Source organism: Tiliqua scincoides, chromosome 1 (genome assembly GCF_035046505.1).
Source record: "Tiliqua scincoides isolate rTilSci1 chromosome 1, rTilSci1.hap2, whole genome shotgun sequence".
NCBI lineage: Eukaryota > Metazoa > Chordata > Lepidosauria > Squamata > Scincidae > Tiliqua > Tiliqua scincoides.
In genome coordinates, this window is record NC_089821.1 from 13626705 (window position 1) to 13640327 (window position 13623).

A 13623-nucleotide genomic window follows, 5' to 3' on the forward strand; every position below is an offset into this window, starting at 1 on the left:
GAATTATGTTTCTAATATGGGCTGAAATTATAGATACTAGACTGAGATCTCAAGTTTTAAATCAAGCACAACTACTTGTGTAAAAGCATTACTCTATGCTGATCTAGACAGTTAAACAAAATCAAATCCAAATTTTTCTCTTTTGTAAATAAATGTCTGATCAAGAGAATACAGGCTGGAGAACTGGTTACTTCTCAGGCTTGAAAGCTTACTCTTGATGATAAAAATTGTCCAGTTAAGGTGGGTGGGTGGTGGTGGTTGTGGTTACATATTCCTATCCCTTTGCAGAAAAGAGTTTGAATCTTTGCGGCAGTAGAGGCATTTTACTTCTCCCCCCTCCCTCCACACCATACAATGATTAATTTTACAACAATCACAATTTTATCACTTTACTAATGTGCATTTAGCAAGTAACTTCCCTCGCACAGCTAGTTTTAGATGAGACAAAAAGGCGGAAGGCAGGGAGAACATTACAGTTTTTTTAGTTATTAGGCCCCTCAATTTGCAGGGTGAAAAAAACTGTTTTGGAGAAAGGTAATGACTTTTGAACTCATTTTTATGGAGATAGTATTGTTGTCAATTAACATATAGTATACATACCTTATTCTGATGTCTTCTGATGACTTCTGATAGGTATTTTTCTTTTACTAGTTTCTCTGAATGGGTGTTGAAAGAATGGGATGATCACCAGGCAGTTTTCACTTTCCTATATGATTCTATTGAACTCACTGTTGCACTTGGATGTCCTGTGGGTAAGTTACCAAAAAAAAAAAAAAATTTGGTCTGGTGCACACAGTGAAAGGGGAATGTATGTATGTTGAGTATGTATTTGACTATTGTTTCTTTTTTTGTGCCTGAATTTTTAGTCCAGCCACATGGTGTCATGTAACCCTCACAGCAGCTTTTAAAACCTCATACAACTTTTAAAAAAGACGATAGACAGTGTCAGATTGTTCAATTCATAGTCAGTTTTTAGCTGCTCAATCTGAGAGCTTCTTGATCAAAGCACCAAATACATAAACACTGCATGCCTTGGAAGGCAAAATGCCTTTGTAGTCTGTAGCAGTTTTATTGCTTAACAGTTCAATCTTAGGCATGTCTACTGAAAAGTAATCTCCATTGAGTTCAATTGAACATACTCCCAGGTAAGAGTTTGTAGGATTGCAGCCTTGGTGCACCACAGGCCTAATATAAGCTAGGACTATGGGGCAGCTGCAAAGAAAGCAATTACATTTCTGGGCTGCATTAGCAAAGATGCAGAATCAAGATCACAAGACCTACCTCACAGGGTTGTTGTAAGGACAAAAGGAGGAGAGCAGCTGTATACACTGCCCTAAGCTCTTTGGAGGAAGGGCAGTATACAAATGTGAAAAATAAATGTTCCACTCTATACTGCTCTAGTCAGGCATCACTTGCATCCAATTCTGGGCATCACATTTTAAGGAGGACATTGATAAGATGATCAGGGTTCAGCGTAGGTTTAGTAAAGATGTTGAGTGGTCTGGAAACAAAATCGTGAGAGTTAAGAGCTTGGAATGTTTAGCTTGGAGAAGAGAAGATGGGTTGAAACACAACTGCTGTCTTCATATATCTGAAGGGATTTCACACAGAAGAGGTTGAGAACTTGATCTTTGTCTCCTGAGGACAGACCTCAGGATCAATAGGTTGAAACTACAGTAGAAGGTTTAAGTTAGACGTGAGGAAGAACTTAACTATAAGAGCTGTCCATCACTGGAACAACCAGCTTCATGCAGTTATAAACACCTTCTCATTGAAGATTTTCAAGCAGAGGTTGAATGACCACTGTTGGGATGCTGTATTTGCTGGCACTGGACTAGAGAACATCTAAAGTCAATTTCAACTCTAACATTCTATGATGAAGACTAGACCTGACATGGAAGTTTTCAACATGAAGGATTTTTCTTTGTGTTTAATTGAAGAAGCAGCTGATCATGTGAAGTCCCACTTGTAATCTGGCACGACAGCCCAGGCACAGGCTTGCCACCGCAGCAAGAAGAAGGCTTCAGTTTGAAGTACTCTTTGTTCACACTGTTACTTTTTTCTCATAGATGATGCTACATTCAGCAGCATGTTTTGCAGAAAGATTGTTGGTTTGAACTTCAAATCGCTGTTGGATGGTAAGTCTCTGGAGTGTTTCATGACTGCTTTCTGAAAGCAATTCTGCATTTTTCAGGTATAAATGTAACTGCTGTATTTCAGTAACATTTGCTCTTTGTTTGCTGATGATGCAACTCCTTGGTGTGAAGCCTAGCCTTAACCATGATCAGAGAGAGAAGCAAAGCCATCAGGAAAGCAGTGAGCAACAGATACTGGATAAGTAGTCACTGAAATACCTTTGCCAGCACTCTGCTATGAGAAAAACATGAGAGTAGGAAAGAAGCCTTAGAAAAGAAGCATTTGAATTTGGATGAGGCTCAGTTGCCTCATCTATGCATCTGAATCTTCTAAACCAGCAGGCTCCAAACCTTGGTCCGTGGGCCAGATCTGGCGCCCACCAGAATTCTCCCCCCCCCAGTGCTTACTGTTCCACTGGGGAGCCTTTCTGCACTCCTAAACATTGCTGCAGCCAGCCACTTCTGGGTTCTGTTGCTCCAGCAGACTTTGCACCCAGATTTCCAGGCAGACATGGCTGGCTGTGGTGATGTTTGGGGGCGATCAGTGGCACAGAAAGGAGGTTCCCTGGCGAAGCAGTAAACTTTGTTCACACCAGGGAAGGAATTCTCAGGACACAGCAGTCTCCAGTTTGGAGACCAGCTGCTCTTAACAGTGCTTGGCTCTTCGCTTGGTAAACAGGCCATTTTACTGCTGACTGTAGCCTAGCTTTTGCTGAACTTTGGTCTATTCCACTTTGAGAACAGGTGGAGACTCACATGCATAGGAGCTCAATACAAACAATTCCCTGTTCATTGAAAACAGAGAAGCAGGCTAAGCTAGAACCTTCCTTCCTGACATATAGTTTTCTAAGCAGGGCTGTGGTGTCTGAGTTGGAAGGAATTTTGGGTGGAGTTGAAGGTTTTATATACAAACTCAACAGCCCTGCTAGTTATTGGCATCCCTTGCTGACCGGATGATAACCTGAAAGAGCAGGGTTGTGGAGTCAGTACACAAAACCTATGACTCTGCCCCAAACTGCTCACAACTCCCCTCCACAGCCCTACTGAGGGCTGTGGAATTGGAGGTTTTGTGTATTGACTCCACAGCCCTGTTTTTCAGTTAAGGAACTTTCTGTAAGATGTCAAAAATGTCAAAGATGTAAGATGTCAAAAAGTCCCCACTAGCAGTCTACATTACGACCACCTTAATGCAGGTTTAACACCTCAGTGGGACTAAGTCTGCATTCTTTAAGTTGGCTAACTGTTTTGAATTTCATAGCCTCAAACAAAATGCCTTGACTATAACTAAATTTATCAAATTTTTATAATTTTTCTTCCAGAATCAAAAGCTCCACCTTCCTCCAAGCTGGTGCAGAGGCTCATTTTTCAGTTTATTAATAGTCAAAGATCATGGCAGGAGAAATGTTCAACAGTACACAACCTTTATCAGGTAACTACTGTGATAGGAAACTATTTTCAAATGAAACAGACTTGTCTGCTATGGAACAAAGTAGGTATGTGTCTTCCAATCAGACTTCCAGATGGATTTTGGGATTGAACTGCCTTGGATCACCCAGGCGGATGACCCATACCTAGAGATAGATGGGGGAATGCAACTCTGCTAATTCTCCTCTCTTGCTGACCATTGGTATCATTGACTATGGTATCCTTCTGGATCAGCTGGTTTTAAGTGGGACAGGGAGGAACCATGTTGCAAGGCTCTATTTCTTTGACAGGTCAGTTCCAGAAGGTGGTGCTTGAAGACCACTGTTTCACCATCTAATTTATAGTTTGTTCCAGAAATCTGTCATGTCTCCCATGCTGTTCAACATCCACGGAAAGCCACTGCGGCAGACCATCCAGAAATTTGGAATAGGTGTTATCAGTGCGTGGACTCCAGGAATCTTTCATTTTCTCATTCTGATCCTGGGGGTGCAATAGAAGTTCTGTGTGGTGTCTGCTGGTGGATTTTTGAAGATACAGAAGCAGTGGAGAAGTGCCTTCTACCAGTTTGGGCTGGTGTACTAGCTGCACCAATTCCCTGAGAAACCTGACTTGGCCTCAGTCACAGTGCCACCTCAAGAACCAGTCTTCCCCCTTCTGCCCTGCTCTTGTAGCTTGACAAGTTGCCCCCAGCCTATATTTGCATGTGTGTACCCCTCCCCTACATTTGGACTGCTGTTTTCTGTCACCATGATGGAAGCTACCAGCTTCTCCTCCACTCCATGTGCCACTTGAAAAAGTCCAAGGGAGAGTGGCAGAAGAGAAAGTCCATGGAGGTTTACATCTGCTGTGTTCAGAACAGGATAGGCACCAAGCACCCATTTCCTTTCTGTCTCAGAAGAACAGGAAGAATTGCTTGGCTTTTTTTCTGTCACGTCCCAAGAAATGAGGGAGCATCCAATCCCTTTTATCCTTCCCTGCAGAGGAAGAGAATGGAAGGTTATCTCAGTGAACACTGCTCCCAAGGGATCATCTATAAGGCTTCAAAGACTGGAATTGGGGACACTTCGTTCTCTTCAGCCTTAATACTTGATCAGTGCTCTTCCTTTTTCCATCTCTTACCACAAACTGTATATAGTGCAGTCTGTCCATAGGCACTGCATGGCTATTTCATTGTATCTTCGCAGCCAAACCAGTGTTGGAGACTCAATTCACTTCAAAAAAAATGAAGCCAGAACTTTTGCAGACAATAATTAGAGGAGTCAAAGCCTGCATATATGTCAACTTTTTAAAAAAGCAATGCAAGGGGAGGCAAACCATTGTTTTTCTTACATAGCTGTGTTCTGTGATTTAATTCATTGCACCACTCCCATTTCTAACTAACAGTTCAAAAATCTGGATGAGACATCACAATTATGATCTGATTTATAGATCTGTCTCATATAATGTTATCAAAGTCACAATTACTTCCTCTGATTGTCCAACCAGATGCTGCATGACATCTCTCTGGTGGTGAGTCGCTGTCAACTCCTAGGAAGAGAGATAGAATTTCTGGATAGATGGGGTGGAAAATTTAGTCTTCTGAAGATGGAAATAAATGATATGAAGTAAGTGATCAACATATGCTAATAGTGTTGTATAAAATGTAGGGATGTAAAGCCTATAATTTGTAAGTTATGATTGGTAGTGTATTTCTCAATTGTGACTTAGTTCATATTAATATTATGAACACTTATATAGGTCTGAGTATGCAAAGCGCTTCACCTTTTTTATCTTGATGTAGTCCAGTGATGGCAAACCTTTTAGAGACCGAGTGCCCAAACTGCAACCCAAAACCCACTTATTCATTCAAAGTGCCAACATGGCAATTTAACCTGAATACTGAAGTTTTAGTTTAGAAAAAACAACCTATACATTAACATCTTTTACCTACTATTACTTGTAACCCGTAATGAACTTTTCCTCTTTAATGTTGTCCAATCCCTTCTTAAAGGCATCTAGGCAAGTTGTCATCACTGCTTCCTATGGCAAAGAGTTCCACGGACTAATTACATGCTGGGTAAAGAAATATTGGCGGGGAGGGGGTGGCTGCAAGACCTTGCCACTGCTCATTTTCTCAAACAAGAATTTTTTTTTTTTTAAATCCCCACCCACGGAAGTGGGTTCTAAGGCTGCAATCCCAGCCACTCTTTCCTAGGAGTAAGCCTCATTGACTCTAATGGGGCTTACTTCTGAGTAGACATGCACAGGAGCGGGCTCCATGGCTGCAATGCCAGCCACCCTTTCTTGGGAGTAAGCCTCATCCACTGTAATGGTGCTTACTTCTGAGTAGACATGCAAAGGAGCAGGCTTCAAGGCTGTCATCCTAGCCACGCTGTCCTGGGAGCAAGCCCCATTGACTATAATGGGACTGACTCCTGAGTGGGCATGCATAGGAATGGGCTCTCAGGCTTTCACAGTGGAGAGAGGTGAAAAGCGGTGTGCAACAACGATCTGTCCTGGGACCGGTGCTCTTCAACCTCTTCATAAATGACTTGGAGAGAGGGTTGAGCAGTGAGGTGGCTAAGTTTGCAGACGACACCAAACTTTTCCGAGTGGTGAAGACCAGAAGTGATTGTGAGGAGCTCCAGAAAGATCTCTCTAGACTGGCAGAATGGGCAGCAAAATGGCAGATGCGCTTCAATGTCAGTAAGTGTAAGGTCATGCACATTGGAGCAAAAATTCAAAGCTTCACATATAGGCTAATGGGTTCTGAGCTGTGACAGACCAGGAGAGAGATTTTGGGGTGGTGGTGGACAGGTCGATGAAAGTGTTGACCCAATGTGCAGTGCCAGTGAAGAAGGCCAATTCTATGCTTGGGATCATTAGAAAAGATATTGAGAACAAAACAGCTAATATTATAATGCCGTTGTACAAATCGATGGTAAGGCCACACCTGGAGTATTGTGTCCAGTTCTGGTCGCTGCATCTCAAAAAGGATATAGTGGAAATGGAAAAGGTGCAAAAGAGGGCAACTAAGATGATTGCTGGGCTGGGGCACCTTCCTTATGAGGAAAGGCTATGGCATTTGGGCCTCTTCAGCCTAGAAAAGAGGCGCCTGAGGGGGCACATGATTGAGACATACAAAATTATGCATGGGAAGGATAGAGAGGTGCTCTTTACACTCTCACATAACACCAGAACCAGGGGACATCCACTAAAATTGAGTGTTGGGAGAGTTAGGACAGATAAAAGAAAATATTTCTTTACTCAGCATGTGGTTGATCTGTGGAACTCCTGGCCACAGGATGTGGTGATGGCGACTGGCCTGGACGCCTTTAAAAGGGGATTGGACAAGTTTCTGGATGAAAAATCCATTACGGGTTACAAGCCATGATGTGTATGTGCAACCTCCTGATTTTAGAAATGGGCTATGTCAGATGCAAGGGAGGGCACCAGGATGAGGCCTCTTGTTATCAGGTGTGCTCCCTGGGGCATTTGGTGGGACCACTGTGAGATACAAGAAGCTAGACTAGATGGGCCTATGGCCTGATCCAGTGGGGCTGTTCTTATGTTCTTATGCCATCCTAGCCACGCTTTCCTGGGAGCAAGCCCCATTGACTATAATGGGACTGACTCCTGAGTAGGCATGCATAAGATTGGACTCTCAGGCTGCCATCCTAGCCGTGCTTTCCTGGGAGCAAACCCCATTGACTATAATAAGACAAGTAAGTAAGGACTATAATAGTCCTTAGTAAGTAAGGACTAGCACCACGTGCAAGGCAGACGCCCCAAAGCCAACAGCAGCAGCTTTGCTCTGCCTGCCTACACGCTGCAGGGCCTTACCCGTCAGGGGAGGGAGGAAGCGCTCCCATTGGGCTGCTGGGCAGAGGGGCGGGTGATGTGAGCAACATCCCCTCACAGGGCCTCTCAGCCTTCCTCCTCCCTGGGGCGCCTTGGGAGCACGCCTGGGTCTTTGGCATCAGCCCCCCATCTCCCTCTTCCCCTGGAATGCTGTCCATTCCTTTCCCCCCCTTGGCCTCTCCCCTCCCTCTTTTGCTGCCGAGCAGGAGGAGACTGCACGGGCTCCTCAGGCAGACGCGCCACAGCTGCTGGCAGGGGGGAACCTAGAGGCTGGCAGCTGGGGCGACGGCGCACGTGCCCACAGAGAGGGTTCTGCGTGCCATAGGTTAACCACCATTGATGTAGTTCTTTCAACCTGGTAATTAAGCCTTATTACCCCCTATATTGCATCTGGGGAACTGAGGCCAGAAAAAAAAGGCTTTTCACAAGCTGCCTAATGGCTGCTTGGCACAGGTGAGATTTGAACCAGGAAAGTCCTGATTCACTTCTTCATCTCGTAGCCAGCAGGCTACACTATTACAGTATTTAAGTTCTAGGAAGGGATGCAGTTCATATGAAACAAAAGTTGAAAAAAGGCACTCTGAGCCATGGGATGCCATCATAGTATTGATCAGCAAAATTTGCTCAGGATGCAAATCTGTTCTCTAAGAAGTGTACTTCTCTAAGAGAACTCTAAGAAGTGTTCTCTAAGAAGTGTACTCTAAGAAGATCTGTTCTCTAAGAAGTGAGGGAGAGTCAGCATGGCTTCTGTAAGGGTAAGTCTTGCCTCACGAACCTTATAGAATTCTTTGAAAAGGTCAACAGGCATGTGGATGTGGGACAACCCGTGGACATTATATATCTGGACTTTCAGAAGGCGTTTGACACGGTCCCTCACCAAAGGCTACTGAAAAAACTCCACAGTCAGGGAATTAGAGGACAGGTCCTCTCGTGGATTGAGAACTGGTTGGAGGCCAGGAAGCAGAGAGTGGGTGTCAATGGGCAATTTTCACAATGGAGAGAGGTGAAAAGCGGTGTGCCCCAAGGATCTGTCCTGGGACCGGTGCTTTTCAACCTCTTCATAAATGACCTGGAGACAGGGTTGAGCAGTGAAGTGGCTAAGTTTGCAGATGACACCAAACCTTTCTGAGTGGTGAAGACCAGAAGTGATTGTGAGGAGCTCCAGAAGGATCTCTCCAGACTGGCAGAATGGGCAGCAAAATGGCAGATGCGCTTCAATGTCAGTAAGTGTAAAGTCATGCACATTGGGGCAAAAAATCAAAACTTTAGATATAGGCTGTGATGGGTTCTGAGCTGTCTGTGACAGATCAGGAGAGAGATCTTGGGGTGGTGGTGGACAGGTCGATGAAAGTGTCGACCCAATGTGCAGCGGCAGTGAAGAAGGCCAATTCTATGCTTGGGATCATTAGGAAGGGTATTGAGAACAAAATGGCTAGTATTATAATGCCGTTGTACAAATCTATGGTAAGGCCACACCTGGAGTATTGTGTCCAGTTCTGGTCGCCGCATCTCAAAAAAGACATAGTGGAAATGGAAAAGGTGCAAAAGAGAGCGATTAAGATGATTACGGGGCTGGGGCACCTTCCTTATGAGGAAAGGCTACGGCGTTTGGGCCTCTTCAGCCTAGAAAAGAGACGCCTGAGGGGGCACATGATTGAGACATACAAAATTATACAGGGGATGGACAGTGGATAGGGAGATGCTCTTTACACTCTCACATAACACCAGAACCAGGGGACATCCACTAAAGTTGAGTGTTGGGCGGGTTAGGACAGACAAAAGAAAATATTTCTTTACTCAGCGTGTGGTCGGTCTGTGGAACTCCTTGCCACAGGATGTGGTGCTGGCGTCTAGCCTAGACGCCTTTTAAAGGGGATTGGACAAGTTTCTGGAGGAAAAATCTATTATGGGGTACAAGCCATGATGTGTATGCGCAACCTCCTGATTTTAGAAATGGGTTATGTCAGAATGCCAGATGCAAGGGAAGGCACCAGGATGAGGTCTCTTGTTATCACGTGTGCTCCCTGGGGTATTTGGTGGGCCGCTGTGAGATACAGGAAGCTGGACTAGATGGGCCTATGGCCTGATCCAGTGGGGCTGTTCTTATGTTCTTATGTAACCGTCACACAATACAAGTTGCATATTGCTTCCACAGTCCATTCCATTTTGTCATGGTATCTCCATGTTTGCATTCAGCTTCAGTTTATTAGTCCTGATCCAGCCTGCAGACTCCAGGCCTTGGGCCTGTAATACACTGATCTGTAATATATTAAAGGGAGGAGTTGAGCTGAATGCAATTAACTTATTGATAACACATCTCCCTGCAAATTTCCTGATTATTTCATTCAGTGCTTTCATGTAGATGTTAACTGGTTGTGTTTACATATTGAAGTACAACACTAACTTTTTAAAATCCGTATTTGTTTAATTTGTAGGGTGAAGCTCTTATTTTCCAGTTCTATAGCTTTTGTAAAGTTTGAAGTTGAACTCTCCTTATCTGCCAGCTACCCTGCATCTCCAGTGGCTTTCACTGTCACAAAATGCACAGGAAAGCTTGGGTAAGTAAAATACCGTGGGAAGCTGTCTTTACTGCAGTCCCACTTAACAAGTATTTGATCATATATATGTGTTTTTTCTTGTCAGCCAAGAGGAAATTTCTGCAGTTTTATCCAGTGTTCCAGTGGGAGCCAACTACTTGAAGAGAATGATAGATCAGATTCATCATAACCTGCTCCAGTGTCCTTCAGCAATCCCCAAACAGCAAAGATAAATGAGCAGCTATCGGCTGAATCGCTCTGCCTCTGGCACACAGAACAAAATATGTAACAGCTGCTGAGAGCAGTTTTTCAGAGGTCAGGCCTTTCACCATTGTCTCAATAAGCACAAGTATTGGTTCTTTTTCAGCAAAACTGACTGGAACGTATAAAGACTACGTCTCCTTTGTTTTGATTCTCTTCTCTTAGTATATTCAAATGCTGCCTGTGGCTGCCCTTTTTTTTCTGGGGAACTAGTTTCTCTCACATAAAACTGTTGTATAAACTATGTCTATTCCAGTGGTTTATGCTATCTTAGAGGTCTTCAGTATTGCAAACCCTGCATGGTTTTCACCTGAATAGATTGCTAGCCTTTGCTGCCACACACACACCCCCATTGCCTTTCTAGGGTTAACAAATGAAGCTTATTTTCAATTTGAGAGTAAGTTTATGAAATATTGACCGCAGTGCCAACCATTAAAGCACTGCAGGTAGAAAACTAGAACTGTCTTCCAATGTTTGTTAAAAGAAAAAAAGATTTCAGGATGGATTTGAATTCCATTTTTATTCATGTTTGTTTTGACTTAATGCTTCAGAGAAGATGACAGTCATGCTCTGAGTGTGACATCTATTGGGTTGTCCAGGCTGGTGTTGCATCCTAGATCTATACCGTTTGTATTACCATGAAGGATCCCGAATTCTTCACTGTTTAATCATCTGACAATTTCTGTATATAAAATTATAACGTTTTAAAGCGCATCTTGAAGTTTGAATGTTGGAATTTTTACAAGGTTATGTTTCCTTTTGTTGAAGAGGAAAGTGTAATAAATGTTCTTATACTCATAAAGTTGTTTTTGCAGTTACTTAGAACTGGGAAGAATGCTGCCAACACTTCTTCTAAATCCACTATTTATCTCCTAGTTTTATAGTGTGATCCCTAAGCAGGTTTATTCAGAAGTCTTGCTGATTTCAGTGAAACTTAGTCCCTATTAAGAGTGCTTAAAATTGTGGCCTGTATGCCTTTTCAATGTTCATAACTTCAGTTTTCTTTTTTAAAAAAAGTAAGGTTTAAATGTGTTTTTCCAGGAGGACACTCCTACAAGGTAGTTAATTTTTAGGTTGCCTGCTATCAAATTACTTGTTCCTTTGCTGACCAGTTAGAACAAAAGGCTGCTTAATTGGATTGTAAAGTATACTTTTTTATCATGTCTGCTTGGTTGTCCATCCTAAAACAGACACCTCATCTGAACATTGTGATCATACCAGCAGAAAAACAATTCTAGTTATAACTTATGAACACTATTGTTTGATTTCTCTATGGTCCTTGAAGTGTCATGTTATGCTGTGATATCTCAAATGTTTAACTAGATTCTTATTCCTTTTGTAGCTACCGTAGATACTCGCCTATAGGGCGATAAATTTGTCCCAACAGATAGCTCCTGCATCTACCCTTCACCTTATCTGCGGGGCCACTTGGGGTCAGAGCTGTTTCAGGCACACTGCAGAGCAGCTGCGGTGCTGCTGGGGAGGGTGACATGCCACCCACTCCCCCACCGCGCACGGGGAGCCTGACGGAACTGCTCCGCTAGCCTGTTGCTCCCTCCTTCCCACCTCCAGCGGGGCGCCTGATGGAACTCCTCTGTCAGGCTCACCTGCCTCCCTCCCTCCCCACCTGCCTCCCTCCTCCTTGCTGCTCCTGGGCATGACAGGAAAGGGGAGCAGGAACCTGAAGTGGCATGTCATCAGTGGGGCTTACTCCCAGGAAAGTGCACATAGGATGGCAGCCTTTGAGCCCAAGCCAGTGCATGCCTACTCAGAAGTAAGTTCCATTATTGTCAATGGGGCTTACTCCCAGGAAAAGATTGTAGCTTGAAGATAGGGAGAGAAACAGGAGGGCTGCCTCTTCGTGCAGAGTCTATAGCTCTGCATCTGCTTCTTCTGAGCAAGAGGGAGGAGGGGAGCCCCCCACACAGTCTCCCTTCTGCCCCCACGCCTGCTTCTCTCTGCCCTCCAGCCCCAGCCCCTCTCTTCCCTCCACCAGCTGTTGGAGGGTACTGTTTTCTCCTTCTCTTCTCCCTTCCCAACTGTCCCTTTTTCTCTGCCCCCTATTTGCAAGCCATGCAATCAGGGAAACTGACCAGGAAACCCTTGATCCTGCTGTAAATCAAGAGGAGGAAACAGCCCTCAGACCAGGTGAGGGTGGGCTTGTTGCAGCTGCAGGATGCACCTTCCCTGAAAGTGGAAACACTCCCATCAAATGTCTCACAAACTACAGTTCAGAGCATCATTACTTAGAAATAACACTCAGGGAAAGCAATGGGTCTGCTTCTGAGTAAATAGGGTTTCAGCTATGTGCAGCTGTACTTGGTCACAGCCATTTGCTGTTGCTTGTCTCTACTGTGAACTGAATTGCACACTCCCAGTTGTGTTCCAAGTTGTATGTTATATGAGCAGAAGACTGCCTTTGCACTGTTTTGCATCAGAAGTGTCCTGAGAAATTCTGAGTGATCACTTTCTTACATTTTAGTTTTTTTCCTGTGCTGGTCTTCAATCACTGGTTCATACATGAATTGATCACCAAAAATTAGCTATTGGTGGGGCTTAGCTACCTCCCTTCCTGCCTTGCTGGCCCTGCAAGGCATTCTGGAGCACTGCCATTATTCCATTCTCTTTCAAGTACCCCTAAAGGTCCTGTTGAGTGCCCCTGGGGGTACATGAACCCCAGGTTGGGAACCACTGTTCTATTAGTATGTTGTTTACAGTGCAGTTACTCTTTGACAGTGTTTACAAAAAGATGGTGAAGACCAGAATTTAAAAGTTTATTAATAAAAATGAATCTTATGATCTTTTACTATATTTTTAATAAATTAGAGACTGTCAGTTCTTAGGTAACAATTACTGGTAGGTTATTTTTCAGGATCTGGCCTAGGGTAAAATCAGACAGAACTATAATCGGACACCCCCCCCCCAAGTTTATGACCCCTTTGACCGACTTATCCGAGGGTCACAGAAAATTATATGATTCTTTCCTCAAAACCTGCCCTCACTTATCTGTGATATCAACTTATAGGCAAGTGTCTGCGGTATTTATATTTGGCTGCATTTGGAAACCTCAGCCCTAATTACTTTATTTAGAAATCCAGAGTTCTCCAAAATGAATTATGTGATAGAACACTATCAATAACTGTACACTGTGTTCTTTTGTTCACTTAAAATTCAGTGATTCCTACAGAGGTATACTGTGTATTACATTTTATCTTGCCCCTTTTTTTCAAGGAACTCAGTATGCCATTTGTCTGTCTTTGTCCATTTTATCTTATCAAACGAGCACAGTAGATTAGACTAAATGGTTGATTAAATGTCATCTTGCATACCTCATGCCTGCCTAGTGGATTTGAATTTGGGTCTCCTTGATCCTAGTGTGACACTAACCATCCAAGACTGATGTGCTAAATTCCCATTCCAAGGTT

The 13623-nt window shown here is 43.7% G+C and overlaps 1 protein-coding gene across 1 annotated transcript in view; it reads left to right on the plus strand.

The window, feature by feature from the left end:
• Positions 1–10925, plus strand: part of KNL1 (kinetochore scaffold 1) — a 47459-nt gene extending 36534 nt beyond the window's left edge. The window contains exons 22-27 of the mRNA XM_066609903.1: positions 652–752; positions 2070–2138; positions 3455–3564; positions 5046–5164; positions 9836–9958; positions 10044–10925. Of these exons, the coding sequence (XP_066466000.1) occupies positions 652–752; positions 2070–2138; positions 3455–3564; positions 5046–5164; positions 9836–9958; positions 10044–10170 (649 nt within the window). The 3' untranslated portion in view covers positions 10171–10925. The remainder of the gene's footprint in view (positions 1–651; positions 753–2069; positions 2139–3454; positions 3565–5045; positions 5165–9835; positions 9959–10043) is intronic.
• The last annotated feature ends 2698 nt before the right edge of the window (positions 10926–13623 follow it).